Below are 15,368 nucleotides of genomic sequence, written 5' to 3' on the forward strand. Positions count from 1 at the left end.
GCGGGCCCTATTTGATTTGGTTTTGGATTCAGCCCTAATCGGGGACAGTGATTCAATTCATTAGTTCGGATCACTCTTCCTGATTCGATTTGGCTGAATGCAAGTATGAAGATTCGAAGCCGATTCGGAGAACCAGCGATTTGGACACAGACACAGCTTTAAAAGTTTTTTCTACATTCTTCAAGGTACCAGCATGGCTTGAGATCGCTGCGGTGCTGGGGCAGATGGAGAGTCCCACAGGAGCGCGGGGCGGGGGGTGGGGGAGGCTCCACATGTTCAGCAGCAAACCTGGAAGTGGAGTTGAAATATTTCCAGACAACTTCCAGGTCTGCCAGGGAGTGAGCTGGGACCCCCCCCCCATGCCTCTCCAGCTCAGCAATCAGCTGCTGGGTGACCCTGAGTGCCCCCCCAGACTCAGGAGACACCAGTCATTGAACTCGGGGGGTGTGGGGGGCTCCCTGCACACTCCGTGGCAGACCCAGAAGTGGACTGGAAGTGCTTCTGGTTCACTTCTGGGTCTGCTGCTGAGAGCGCTGCATGCCTATGGGACACTCCATGTGCCCCAACATCACAGCACACATGAACTGCACCGGGTATCTAGAGGTATGTAGAAAAAACATGTAAAGCTGTGTCTGTGTCCGAATCTTTCTGAAACAATTCAGAGGGTTACAATTCCATTTGGAGAGATTAAAGGGTCCTCTGATTTGATTTGGATTCAGAGATTCATCCGTCAAATTGGCCAAATCGTCACCAAACCAAATCAGGGACCAAAGCATTGCACAGCTCTCGTGTTAAACTATTGTGTGAGATACTGTATTGCTACCCTGAGAGGAGATCTAGCAGTTTTGTAATTGGATATCTTACTACTTCCAGCTTTATGCTATTATTAATCTAATGGCAGATTTCTTTCTTTCCTTTTAGGGTCCTTGCTAAGACAGGACGAAATGTGAAACTTCAGGTTGTATTAGGTGGTAAAATATAAGTCCATACCTATTCTGTGTCAGTATCAGCCCTATGCATCCTTTTTGTCCTTCAGCAGCAGTTATTTGAGGTTTTAACTGGAATTAAAGTGGTGTATTTACTTTGTACAAATCCACTCACAGCTTGAATTTCACCTGAAACCCATGCAAAGCCAGCAGCAAGGTAACTCCTCCACCCCAAAACAACCTTTACCTATAGCTACTACAGTTTCTTATTCAAGAGAAACAGCACCCCCTAAATGCGTCATAACAGATACAAACATGTCACAAAGCTGAGGTGTTTATAGAAAAACATCACCTCAAGGCTCAGTTCTTGAGATGACTTACTGAGTATCCCATTCTCTCTGAAGTTGTCCCTATTCTGATGGAGTCGAGCAAGAGAAAGCTTATTATTTCTGCTGTGAGTGAGATAATCTGTCATGGTCATGGATGCCTCTCCCTGAGTGAGATCATGGTTAAATGTAACCTTAATTTAAAACATCTCCCAACACTCTTCATCGGAAGATGTGAATAAGTATAAACTGATGGGAAGCTGGGTGGGAGAAATAAGGCCAGGGAAAAGGGATGGCCCTGTAAGGAGAAAGAAGAGTTAGAATATGAGGTAGGTTTATATACCTGTAATAACAGCAACACTTATTGCCTGTGTGCGGAAACCAGGAGTGATCCCATAGAGGTAGACAATATAATCAGTGCTGGGGGATAGCCCTGAGATATGAGCAGTTCTTAAATTGCCTGAGATGTTGTACTCCATGGGCTCCAACAACCTGTTAGAATTAATAATTTCAATGGTAAAGGTCTCGAAGGCCCTTTCAGTGGCTGTCCAGGAAAGGTTGAAGCCTTCTGGAGTAATGCCGGAAACGTTTAGCTCACCAACTTCTGGGTGCATTGCTGAAGAGGAGAACAAAATGAGTTAGAATTAGATACCCCTTGAATTCCCGATGTTCAGAAATGCTCTTCTTGCATATATTGCTTCCCATCTGCCAAAGCTCTAAGCTGACCCTGGAACAGAAGGTTCAAACAGCAGCTTGCTGCAAGCCAGCAGTAGCTAAAGAGAAGCAAGTAAAGAAAAAAAAAGAAAAAGAAAAAAGAAAATGTCTAAAATTGCTGCATAAAAGAAAGCTGCAAGGCCATGGCGATTTTTCCATCCTTCTGAGAGCAGACATGCATCCTGAGATCTGAGCATGAAAGCAGATGTGAAAGAACAACACATTCCTTCACTCTTTTAAGAGAAATTGAAACTTGAACCCTTACTTTATCAAGGGGGAAAGGTTGTGTTTCATTTTAGCTCTTCCCCACTCCCTCTCACTTTCAAGAATATGGAAGTTGGCATGTAATCCTGGAGCTAGAGCCAAAATTTGGTGCTATGATAGCCCCCTTGCGGTTTCTCTCCTCCTGGATGCATCCCTGATGCTCTACATAAATGCTCAAGGAAGTCTCACAATAGGAAATCCCCAGAAAGAAAATGTCTTAAAAAGCCAGATGTCTGACCAGGAAAGAGGTGGGATATCCTACAGAGTGTCCTCTGTTATTTCTTTTGAAGTATTGTAGAGACAGAACATAAGCCATACTTAGGCAGGAAACTGTAATGTCTCTTTTCTTTGTAGATCTGTAATGCTTTGTTTGTTTTCTTAAAGCAATCATCTACGCATTGTGACTGGAGTAGAAGCTGGGATCACCCCATACTCAGAACTCCAACGGGAAGTTTTTAATGCAGGACACAACCCAAGGCAAGCGCATCACGTCATAAATCAGTCCAGCCAGTCCAAGCTTCTTAAAGCGCCATTGCAACAAACAAGCTATACATACCCTATCTTTTAATTATTTTTAAATTCTCCTGTGTAGTTTTAACTGCTGAATAAAATGTACTCAGAAACCGAAATTGAGACCATGCTTGAGCCGTCCTCCAAGCCAGAGAAAAAATTGCAGCAGATTGCAAAGGGCTTATGGGAAGCCCAGGTTCTACATGAAACAGATCATTAGCACATCTGAATGAAGAGCCACTGTGCCCCAGGTATTGTCATTTGGGAATGTGAACTAGAAAGTCCTATCTATTTCAAAACAGTCTGAGTGTCTAAAAGTGACTGTAAAGTTATGTGTGACATTGAAATAATGTGAACTTCTACCATAAGTATATAGCCCAATAAGGCTGGAGGGAGATATTCCTGTGTTATATCTAATAGATAGCAACTGCTGCCCACTGCAGGTACAGCAGTAGATATAACAAATAAAACACCTGATGAGGCATCAGATCTAAACTGGAAAGGAAATAAAATAAATATTCAACTGAATAGGTAGAATACGTCATCTGGGCCTGCTTCAAACGAAGGCTAATTTATTAGAGATCTGTTAATCATTACAATAAGACTCTTTTTATTTACAGAGGATAAGCTTGAATTTCTCCAATTTATGGAGCATTCTTGAGGTTTTTCATATTCAAAATCCAGATCTGAATCTGCTTTCTATTATATATAGTGTTTTTATTATATGTTGTATTTACATCAATGAAAGCTGAATGAATAGTGAAGGTGAAGAGAAGAGTCATAACACTGTGGTCTAGATTACAGATTATTTTAAGCAGCTTTTGGTTATTGATGGCCGAATTTTCATCTCTGACACTCATTATACCTTAGCATAACTCTGTTGACTTTAGTGGAGTTATTCCCAATTTACACTACTGTCAGAGCAACAGGACGGCAATACTGTAACATGCAATATTAACAAAGTTACATGTTTCAATGCATGTTTTTGGCCTTTGAAAGAATTCATCTCCATCCTGGTCTACTTTAAATACAGGATGTGGAACTAGAAAGGACTCCCTGGGTCATTGAGTCAAGTACCTTGCGGACAACTTCCTCGTATAATCCAGTTAATAGACTTATCCATATACTTTGTGCATTGGTTTGGCAACAGTTTTGGAATATGAAAAACACAAGTGTTTGCTGTTTTGTGTACTGGGCCTATAAAAATGGGTGTCCATACCTTTCACAGGACACTGTGCTCTTTCTGATTATGTGCACTACAGAACTGGGTTTTGTAATTAGCATCAATAGTCAAAGAAATGAGGTAAGTATGCAAAAAACAAACAAACAAACAAAAAAGAACAAAAAAAAGTAAGAAAAACAATTCTGAAGAAAAATAGGCCCTTCTTAAAGCAAATGACATCATGGTGGCACTGAGACTCTTCCTGGAAAATCTGATCAGGCCAGAGGTGTTCAGCTGAGTTTTAATTACAGGCACCCATGCAAAACTAATCAAGTGTACAAGCTCTCACACCCCTATCTTCAGAGAAGAAAGGGATGTGGAAGCGGATGAATGATTTAGAAAGGGTACCTGTCGTGGTTTCAGTGGAAAGGGGTTTGGTCCTGTGGCCCTGAATCATACCATACAGGGTGATACTGTAGCGTGTGTTATCCTTGAGAGCAGTAATATTCAGAGAACGCAGTCCCCCTGGGACTGTATGATTCTGAAATTCTTCTGGATTGTTAGACTCCTGCACCTGAAGGACAAAATTCTCAAAGGCCCCGTCTGCTGCTGTCCATGTGGGTCGGAAACCATCCCAGCTAACCTCTGATACTGTTAAATTTCCAAGCTCAGGTTCCTCCGCTGAATAAGGACAGAGAGTCAATCAGTTACTGCAATTACAGATTGATGAAGAAGTGGCGTTCCGTGTTAATGAAATTCACTTGCAAGCAGTTATGTATAGATGAAATATGCCCATTTTCAAATATGCCTACCCTTGATGACTCTTCATAAAGTCTCCTTCAGAGACTTGGACTGCAGAGCAGTATAGTAAGAAAAAACAATAATAATAATAAACAATAGCCATATTAATATTCAAATATAGCACACAGAAGGCCATTTATATACATCTTTGGAGCTGAAAGTATTTTACAAACGTGTAAAAAGCCTCACCATAAGGTATGTAAGTATTTCAATAACCATTTAACAGCTGCTATTAGTAACCCAGCAGTTACTGCTCTGAAGTGATTATGATACTGCAGTTTTTCTTATTCTAAGGTTAAGAAGAAGCTTTAGCTTTTGTAGTTAATTGGAGCTGTGAGTTTTGTGTTTCAAATGGTGTTCACTTGGAAAACACCATTTGATTTTTATAAACGAATTTCTAATGCAAAATAATACGGAATGGAAAGTGTTCCCTCTGCTCCATCACCCCATCTTTAGAAATATACTACTTTGAAGTTTCCCAAGATCTTAGAGTAAGTTTCCTGGGGACACATATGCTGGATTTTTTTGAAGGAATTATTGCCATTATGCTAAAATAGGAATTTCAGATGTAGGATACAGAAAGCTTCCTGTATTGAGAGAATATGATTGATTCTTTGAAATTATGGAAGTCCGCAAAGGAAACATGATATTGTGGTTTGCAGTACATATAATCTATGGTTAGCCTATGAATTTAGCCAGTTCCACATGTCTCCTTTCTCTTATTTGCATTGTTGAAATCAACATACAATATTTATGATAGGACCTGATTATTCAATCACTACTCAAACTGCTGCATACTTACTCATGTCTGCTGTTGCACTGAAATCAAAAGACCTGATTTTTTTATACCTGATATACTAGGGTCCCCTTACAACACACTCGGCATGTCTACACATGCACATGTACTGCACAGTATGGGCATGTGTCTACATGCACATGTCTCTATGCGCAGTAAATATTGCAACTTGCACTGTCTTGAGTGTAAATTTATACCTAATTAGTTACTGTGCAGTAACACACCTGTAGACATAGGTACAGTACATGCAGTAACATGGTGTGTGGACTGACTTGGGACTAACTTTAGTCCCAAATCAGTCTGCATAGCATTAATAGACTTTAATGCCTGCATGTGTAGATGCCGGCCTATTCCTGCTTACTGCACAATAAATTTAAGCCAGCATAAATGTATGTATAAACATGCCCATTGGGTGTAAGAGGATTTATTTACACCATTTCAAGGCAGTGTAGTGTAAAGGGGCTCTAAAGTACGTGAGAATAAAGCTCAATGTGATGAAGGGCTAACTCCTATTTTATCTTTACATAACTAGAATGGCACTTCCAGAGCCATATAACTGCCATTTTTGACACACCTTACAAATGAGGGTTGAATGTAGTATGGGTAAGTATGTTTTATAGGGCCTAATTTATATAGCATGAGCCTAATACTCCAGAACTCACATTACCTTCACCGGATTTATGGATGCTTAGGCCCTATGCCATTGTACAAAAAAGCGGTATCATTCAGCTCCACCAAACTCCCAACTAGCTCCCTCCCACCTTCCTGTAACCCTGAAAAAGATACTGTTGTATGGAATAACTTTTCAGATCAGTACTGGTCAACATATATTGCACAATCCACAGCTGAGCTGTTTTAATAAAAAGCAGAAACAAGGCTCCTTGATATCTAAGGGAAATGCAGTATAGAAAGCACAATTCAGCTGGAAAAGGGAAAGCAGGATGAAAAGGAGATGGTTGCTTCACAAGTTAAAAATATTTTATGGCTGTGTAGGCAATTAAAATAAGACATTGCTTTAAATCAAAATAAATCAATATTAGAAATTAGTGCAACATTGTTCAAGAAAAAAAGAATACAATGATTATTGTCAGTACTGCAGGTGTCATGACAATTTAATAGCAATACAGACTTCCCTGAATTTAACTTTCAATTTCCAGTCAGAAATGCAGAATCACAAGGTTTCTTTCCCTTTCAATTCCCTTTACAAGGGCATGCAAGTCTGATGTGGAATTGCATCCAATCCCCATCATGCTGTCTCATACAAAACCATGCACTGCACCTGCTCAAAAAAGGCTCATTGTTGCATGACAATAGAGATGACAACGATGATGTGGAACAGCATACGAAGAGATGATGTTACTTAGTTTAAAAAAAAAAAGAGTGAATACATCATGGAGAGATGAGACTGCTCTAATCACTTCCTGGCCACAGTTTGTGTGCTCCTGTGCAAAGCCTGCAACTCATATAATGATTTTGGTACTAGCATGAAATGGGAATGTTGCTAGGCTATTTGCTATTTTTTCCAGCTTCAGATTTGAATTGTGGCACCTGCTCATTATGTACACTACATACGGAGGTTACAGAACTGATTCCTATTGCTACTGTATTGTTCAAGGAGAAATGCATGTGCTAGGGAAAGATAAGGGCCTGTTTAAAGACACAGGAAAGCCACACTCCCCATGTGTTACAACCTTTTTTTTTCCTTCTCAGTCATCACCACTTCCATGCAAACACTGCCAGAGGCTACCTGCTTGATTCTTCCTTTTGCCTAACTGGCAATCCAGACAAGTCCCAATAGCATCCTGCTATTTCACATACCTTTTAAATAGCAGATGCATCAACTTCCCTGTCCACATGCACACTGAAAAGGGACAATCGATGCTATGTCACCTGAAAGGCTGAATGAGAAACTGCCCATGCTAGGTAACTCAAAGTTCTCATTCCACAGCAACAAGAGTTTTATCCCATGCAAAAAAACAAAACAACCCCCCCCCCCACAAAAAAACAACCTTTCAGGATGGAAGCCATTTCTTATGAAGCCAGCCTGACATTTCTGCAATGGAACAGTAGTATGACATGACACCCTGCATTTCAAAGCAGAAACAAGAACAGATGGCGAGCAAAATCCGTAAAAAAATACCTGTGTTGGTTATAGCTTCCAGTGACTGAGACAGCTGACCTCGAGCACTTCCATGGAGGTTAATCTGGTATTGTGTGCCAGCTGTGAGATTGGTAAATTCTGTTTCTCGTTGGCTTCCCGGCAAAAAGATTTCCAGTGTTCTGTTTAAACTGGACAGGTCTTTCAGAGTGATAAAGAACTGATCAAATACCTCATCTTGTGCTGCCCATGTTAGGGTGAAACTACTGAATGTCCTGTCTGTTACTTTTAGATCATGAAGTTGGGCAGTGACTTCTGAGATGGAAAAGGCAGTGGGCGCTGACAGCTCAGTGTGAGAATCAGTGCTCGGAACTGTTAGGTAACTTAGCTCAGTAGGTGCAGGGTAGGTAGCATTAAGTGAAGTTTCATTGTTTGTTTCTCCGGGTGCTGTGACTAGAAGTGCTAAACAAAGGTAAATTACAAGTTAAAATTTCCTAAGGAAAAAAGCAAAGACACTAAAATGAAGCCTAACATCTGAGAAAACTAGGTTCTGGAGTTTGCATTACAGATTTTGAAACACAGAGAAAGCAGATGGCGAACTGATTGTTTGGAGACTGAATCCAGGTCAGAGGTAGCATTGCAGAGGTAGGATTATGAAGCTTAATGTTGCCCTGATACACGGCCACACGAGAACCAGAGCATAAGCCACTAGAGGTAACAATTCAGGGATACTAGTTTTCATTAGTGATATGGGGACATATCCTCAGCTGATGTAAATGAGCAGTTCTGCTGCCTCAGAGGAACTTTGCTGATTTATGTATGCTAAGGATATGACCCTAAATCTCTTCAGCATGCCTCTTATCTATATAATATGTCAGCTAACACTACTGATGCAAACCAGAAATGGAATGCATGCTAGATATTGCAAATATATTGAGATCCAGCTTACAGGGTTGGTTATTTGACTGGTCAAATAAAGTTCAGTCAATTGACTGGTCAATTATCAGTCATCAATTGTAAAAAATTGCTAGTGGATCCAAGTAATACACAGAAAAAGCACAAATTTTACTTTAATAAATGTGTCAAAAAGCTGTTTAAAAAATCATATTTATGTCCAGAAAACTACAAAAAATGTAAGCCTTTTGTAAATTTGCTATAATCTTTGACTTGCCAAAAAATATGCAGTCAATTGACGATATTTAACCGGTCAACTGAACAGCTTGACAACCCTACCAGATTGTGTATTCAGCTACAAGAGAAGTATGCTAACTTTCTCCTTAACCAAAGAAAAACAGACTTATGTGGTTGCCTATCTGTACACATGCAGGATTCTAAAATAGGAAAAAAAATAATAAAAGTTGATTCATCTTTCATAAAATAGCTTTTATGATACCGGCTGAGATGGAACAGTGATAGTCCTCTGTGGGAGTTTACATGCTATCTATGGGTCATGCTATCTATGCCTTGTTCCATAGTCAGATTTGAGAAATCTGAGCATTGTGCAGATGAGAGAGAGCTGGTACTGATCAAGGCTGGTAGGCAACAGACACAGGTTACATTCCTGAAACTTTAATTAGTCATGCAAAACTATTTCCTTATTAGTGGACTAACTGGATCATTTCATACTCAGATGGCAGCCCAACGTTCATGTCTTGATGGTACTCAGTTAAAAGGCAGCAAGTAGCCTTCTATCATTAGTCAGATCAGCACAAGTACATACCCTAGATTCAACATCTGTCTCCAAACAGACACTTGTGTATCACAAAAAAAAGTTTTCAAAGGAGAAAACACGATTAAAAACGTTTTCAAGAAAAACAAAATAGATATCAAGAAAATACATTTCTAGACAAATATTTATGTAAAAGCACTGTTTCTGCTGAACTTCAACAAAATTAGAAGCCTATGGGATGGATTCTATCACTTATACCAATTCTGTATCAGTGAAATTCTGTTCTTGATTTAGGCAAAAAGTCCTAATTTACTTTGGTGTGAAAATGGGAATTAGGACCTATATTTAGTACAATATGAATAAAGTAACTTCATGGTCACAATAGCACATCTGAGTGATTGCATTCGTTCCCTCTCTGCCAATGAGGATACTGTTATAGCTGTTATCTGACTTCAGAGTTACATCACTGTAACATCCACAGAGGAAACGGTGCAGTACCTACATTTTAATCAACTGTATGTAGACTTCACTTGCAAAATCAGCAATTTGCCAGCAGATGACATCCAGTTCTTTGCTATTCTAGGCATAGCAGAAACTCAAGCATCACGGAAGTATGCTACTAGTTGGCAAATGCTGATTTAATACTGATCTTTTTACATACATGCTAGTAGCTATCATGCACTGTGGAGTACATCCAAGTATATAGTCATGCATACATATAGTATCCAGACCAGCTGAAATAAAAGGGTAGCAAAATTAACAAAAGGATACAGCTCAATGATGCAGACACTTCCAGTGGAGAATGGTCATGCAAACTGAGCTGAGGACCTATTGAGACATGCTGAAAAGCACATGGAAGAGGAAAATAAAGACTGCTTTTAAATATTCCAGAGCTTTTACAGTCACAAACTTAGTGTTGTTCAGTATTTGATTTAATTTAAAGTTTTGGTGAAATTTTAAAAAATAAGATTTAAAAAAAAATAAAATTAAATCTCTCCCATAATTTTAACCTACCTAAACTCTGATCAAAATTCCCAAATGAATGTAATAAAAAGGGATGAATTTTGAAATAAGCATTCACTCCACTCCCTCCCCTTTTATTTCACTAGTTCTAGTGTAAATAAACCCAATTCTGCTTGGTGATATTATTTACAAGCAAGAACTTTGTTTCTCATGAATGCTACTACTACAGGGAGGTAGGGTCATTCCTCCACTGAGCCACCCAGATGGGGGTGAGACCCTCATTGGTAACATTGAAATACTTGATCTTACCATGATACATGGTTAAACATACTCTATTGGATTCTGCTGCTTAATTTAATCAATGGGACTCTACTGACTTTAGTTAAAGTTGCAGGGCATATATCTATATTGGTATATTTTTTCTAATAATTTTTACTGCAGAAATGGCTGGCAACCATAGCTAAGGATTTAATTATTTTATCTAAGAAAGGATATAAAAAAGAGAGATGAACCCTTCTTGAAACCAATGCATAATAGCCCCTGGCATACATTAATTTAATGATGTGATGGGATCTGATCCCAACAATCCAACTTCTGTCATGATGCACATGCACAGGTGGCAAGACACACAATGTTGGGATTGAGAATCTGATTCCAATCACAACATTACTATTTACCAGGGGCAGGGGGATCCTGGGATCATGATCATAGGGAGAGACTGGCTCCCCTGCGCCAGCAAGTTGAATGCTGGATGCCCACAGCCTGGCCTGAGCTGTGTGGTCCCAGGGCTGGGACCAACAATCAGTTAAGCGTGGGTCCTATTCCTGTGACCACAGCGGGGCCAGTCCCAGAGCCCCAAGCTGTAAGAAAACCTTCTGTGGAGCCTAGATGCAAACACAATTTTTTAAGGTTGTGGTGCTCTGGGGTCCTGTGACCGCAGAACCTCTTCTCAGTCCCAAGGTCCCCCTGTCTGGGGTGTGTCAAGTGCCTTGTTCCACCACTCTGTGGGAGCTGTGGGGGAGGCAGTCAGCCTTCTGGATCATCAGATGAGCTCCCTTGACCTGGCACCTTGAAAAAAGTGGGGGCTGCACTACATAGCTGTCACACTGCCAACACGGGGAAGCTGTCAACCAAGGCTTGCCATGTAGCTAGGATCAGGCTACATGTCAGGAAACCTGCCACACGCTTCTTTTAAAGTGCAATGGAAACCAGCTACAAACATATTATACACATTTTGTGAAATATTTTTATGGTTTCCCATTTTGTCATGCCATTAAGTGCCCGAATGTGTGGCCAAGTTCGTATTTAAGACACAATTAACAGCTTAACACCATCATAAATGTAACATCTGCCAGGGGCCATAGGAAACATGCATGGTTTCATATAAAAGACAGAGAAATTAAAAAATATCAGGACACATGGAAAGTATTCAGGTACCATAGCTGATAAAATCTATGGATGCTAAACAGATGAATAATAACTAGATGAATGGCAAACAGCTAATCTGAAAAGTAAGAGATGGCTGGATAACAAAGTGAATAGGAATCAGACAGCTAAATAAGTAACAGAGGTGGTTAAAAAATCTAGAAGCTACAGACAGATGGCTGAGAACCAACTAGAATGTTATATGGTATAGAGATGAATGAACAACAGATGCACAGGAGTTAACAGCCATGTGCAATGGTGCTGGATGGACAATAGATAAATGCTGTTTCTCAAAGTGGAATACCTGCGTTTATCATTCTGTCTTTAAAACTTTTCAACCAAAGTATCCTTCTGTAGATATGGCCTGTATTTTCCCACATTGACAGTTTGAGCCTTCCAGAAGAAATTCCATTACAATGACTTGCTGGCATTTTCACTATACAAATGTTAAAGTGCTGCCAGGATATTTCCATGTCTATGTGGAATAGAGGGGAACAAGGAGGTGTGCTTTCCTATTATTTCTAGTTCTTTCTTTGGTAATTTATTTTACTGGATAGAGCTCTCCTATCAACCCAATGACATTATATGCCTATGGTTTTTCAAGGTAGGGTTTCAGCATTATCCTTGAGTATGAAACCTCCAGCCAATTTTGGGTGTTCCATTTAAATAACCCTCTTTTGATGATTAAGCTGGCTATACAGTGTCTTTGCAGCCGTGGTGCTTCCCGAAGAAATGATAATTAGAACTAGGGTTTAACTTACTGGGCATGTCTACTTGAGACCCTGACTGTGCAGTAGCCAAATAATACTGTACAGTAACGTGTCACAGTACGGACAGTGCTAATATGCTATTGCACAGTAGCGTCACTAAAAAGATGTTTGCCAGCACTATTGCACAATAACTCTGGTTACTGCACATTTATTTAGTACTTGATTATACAATAACACTATTGTACAGTAACCACTGCACAGTAGTGTCTCATGTAGCTGCATCCACTGTCTTTTTTGTCACTTAATATATTACAGTAGTCCACATTTAAAATTATTGTACTGATAGCTGAAATGCCAGCTACAGGCCATTACTTAGCAGAGGATAAATGCAGTATTCACTAGCAATTCAGTTTTTTAGTGGTAAACCGTTTTTTAGTGGACTATCAGAATGAGTCACCTGGTCATTGCATAAAAATGTTACCTTAAGTTTGTGAAAGGGGTGCCAAGCGATGCCAAGCAGTAGCCATAAAGAAAAGGAGGACTTAAACAGAACAGAACAGGATGAAAACAAGGATCCTTAGTACGCAGAATGAATCTTCTTAAGGCATTCGACAGAGTAGAAAGCTATCTTCTCCAAGCCATGCTCCTGTTCAGCACTTGATATGCCAGCTCTTATTTTGCCTTCAGAGACAAGGCATAATCACATCCAAGACTCATCAGTAATTTCTGCACAATCTATGTTCCATTGCATAGGAATGTTAAGCAGGCACTTGGCTTTTCCAAAGTCCATTCATTTATTTCCACATGCCTCATGCCTGATGTATTACTGTCCCTCCTCCTCCAGGATCTCCATTGTGCCACTCAGGCAGTTCTCCAGAAATGGAGCAAGGAGAGACAAAGATGCAGTCTGACTGTTCAGTTTCCTCAAAACTGGGTTACGTGGTTGAACTACAGATTGAATGTCTGCCTCAAGAAATGTATTTGGAAAGCTATGCATTTGAAGAAATGGTCTTTTCAAGCTCAGAAAAGGCTCTCCTAGCCCTTCTCCCAGCTTTGCTTCTCAGGTCATGCTAAACTAAAAATGCAATATATTCTGGCTGTAGTATCTAATAAATAGTAGTAGCCCTGTTAAGGAACAGAAAGGGCATACCTGTTGTAGCCACAGCTTCCAGAGGATGGGAGCGCTGTCCTCCCGCCATTCCATACACCTTGACTTTATAGGTGGTGTTAGCCTGGAGGCCATCAATCACAGCACCTAAGGATTCTCCGGGCATGAAGACTTCTGCAGGGAGCCCAGCTGCCAATGTCACTTCCTCATACTCCACCACAAAACTAGTATAGGCTCCTGCATCCGCCTTCCACGAGAGACCAAAGCCATGGTCTGTTATATTGGAGACCAGAAGGTCCCACAGCGTAGCCTCCCACATCCCAGAAGCCTCAGGAGCAGGAGAGCTCCAGAAGCCTGAGTGCTCATCTGGGCCAGGAGTTGTTCCCTGCATTAGTTCTAGACTATATACAGCTATAAAAAAACATGTAAGCAGAAGGTACAGAATGAAACACTTAATTCCTTCATTTTTTTTCACTTATAAAAGTCAACTTATGCAGTATTTCACATTTATGACTTGACTTTGAATCCCACCATTCTGGGCTTCAACACATAACCTTTTAGCACCAGAGCAGGAATCTCTACTTCAGACAAAGAGCCAACTCAGAGAAGTAGTAGGAAGAGAAGACTGCTACTCATGTATGTGCCAACCCCTCAAAGAGTAAGACATCTGTTTTGCCAGTTTTTTGCATGAAACATAAAACTTCTTAGTGCTTGTTGCTTTCATACTCAGAAAGGGGTAGAAGATGTGAGGCAGAGGGGGAACCAGCCAAACATATATACGGTGTATAAGAAAATGTTTCCACTCTAAGACAGAAGGAATCTCTATCTTACAGGGCTTCAGCTAGAGAAATGTTAACACTGCAAATCAAGAAATACCTACCCTGAAAAAGAAAAGTAAAAGCTCCCTGAATTGTGCAGACTGAGAAGCCCAACTGAGCAGTCTGAAATTTTGGGAGGAAATAGAAAATCTACACTAGAAATATTAGTAAATAAAAGGAATTTTGCAAGCAAATATTCCCTGCCAGAAATGGAGTGTGAACTATAAAATCCACAATATGAATCTGGTTCCTTTTTGGTCAGTGAGGAAGAGGAATATGTATAGTGAAGGGCGTGTTTGCAAACTATGTCCATTGTGCTTCCTCCTTACCAATAACATACACAGAGGATACAAAGAGGTAGTTCAGTTCTAGTCATGAGCATGGTACTTTCTACCTTAATTAGTTTCTTTCTGACCTGCAGCTCAGCGGAAACACTCCCCCCACTAGAGAAATGGATCTGATGGCATCTACGGCTGGAGGAAGAATGGGTGAAGTAAGATTTGCTTTCCTTGTCTTGAGGACTGGAGGTTCAAAGCAGAGTTGGGGATGTGGCCTGGAAGTTGGAGTAGAACAAAGAAAGAAGCAGCCCCATGTCTCACATATTCTCGGGCACTGTTTTAGTCTCCTGATACTTATGGATTTGGATGCATTTGTCCAGGGAAAAATCCTGGAGATAGGTTCACATCTTAGATACTGCTGCTGGAGATTCTCTGTTTGTAAAGGTAGTTTTCAGAAAAGGCTTAAAACAATATACTGGTCTGATGGATATATATATAAAAAAAAAAATCCCAAGCAAAAACAGAAAAGGGTTTGGGAGATTTGGCCTCTGATGCTAGAAATTCCTAGCTAGGGAAATTCCACAGTGTGATATTTAAATGTTTTCACCTCCCTGTGTGTTTCCTGTTCAAAGCTTTGTTCATCTCTGGTGTATAGACTTTTACTTAGTGGGTCTCTATCAGTGCCTGCTAAATTTTCTCCAGCTCAGCTTCTGGCCTGACTTATCATACAATTAACTTATCGTTGATCTTTTTTTATGGCGTGTAGCCTATGAACCCTCAGCTGCCTCAAGCAGCTCAAC

At 40.2% G+C, this 15,368-nt stretch overlaps 1 protein-coding gene across 8 annotated transcripts in view; it reads right to left on the reverse strand.

Annotated features, from left to right (window-relative positions):
- TNC (tenascin C) overlaps nucleotides 1–15,368 on the reverse strand; it is a 90,861-nt gene that overhangs the window by 28,767 nt on the left and 46,726 nt on the right. For 3 of the 8 annotated variants that reach the window (XM_019540635.1, XM_019540634.1, XM_019540639.1), the window contains exons 11-12: nucleotides 4,311–4,583; nucleotides 1,596–1,868 (exon numbers count right to left, since the gene is read on the reverse strand). The exons of 3 other annotated variants lie outside the window; for them this stretch is intronic. In XM_019540635.1, coding sequence (XP_019396180.1) covers nucleotides 1,596–1,868; nucleotides 4,311–4,583 — 546 coding nt within the window. Of the gene's footprint in view, nucleotides 1–1,595; nucleotides 1,869–4,310; nucleotides 4,584–7,639; nucleotides 7,753–15,368 lie in introns of all 8 variants that reach the window. 2 more of the 8 variants (XM_019540641.1, XM_019540636.1) reach the window with 2 other exon arrangements.

The sequence above is a fragment of the Crocodylus porosus genome, unplaced genomic scaffold, assembly GCF_001723895.1.
Source record: "Crocodylus porosus isolate Cpor-Errol unplaced genomic scaffold, CroPor_comp1, whole genome shotgun sequence".
Classification (NCBI taxonomy): Eukaryota; Metazoa; Chordata; order Crocodylia; family Crocodylidae; genus Crocodylus; species Crocodylus porosus.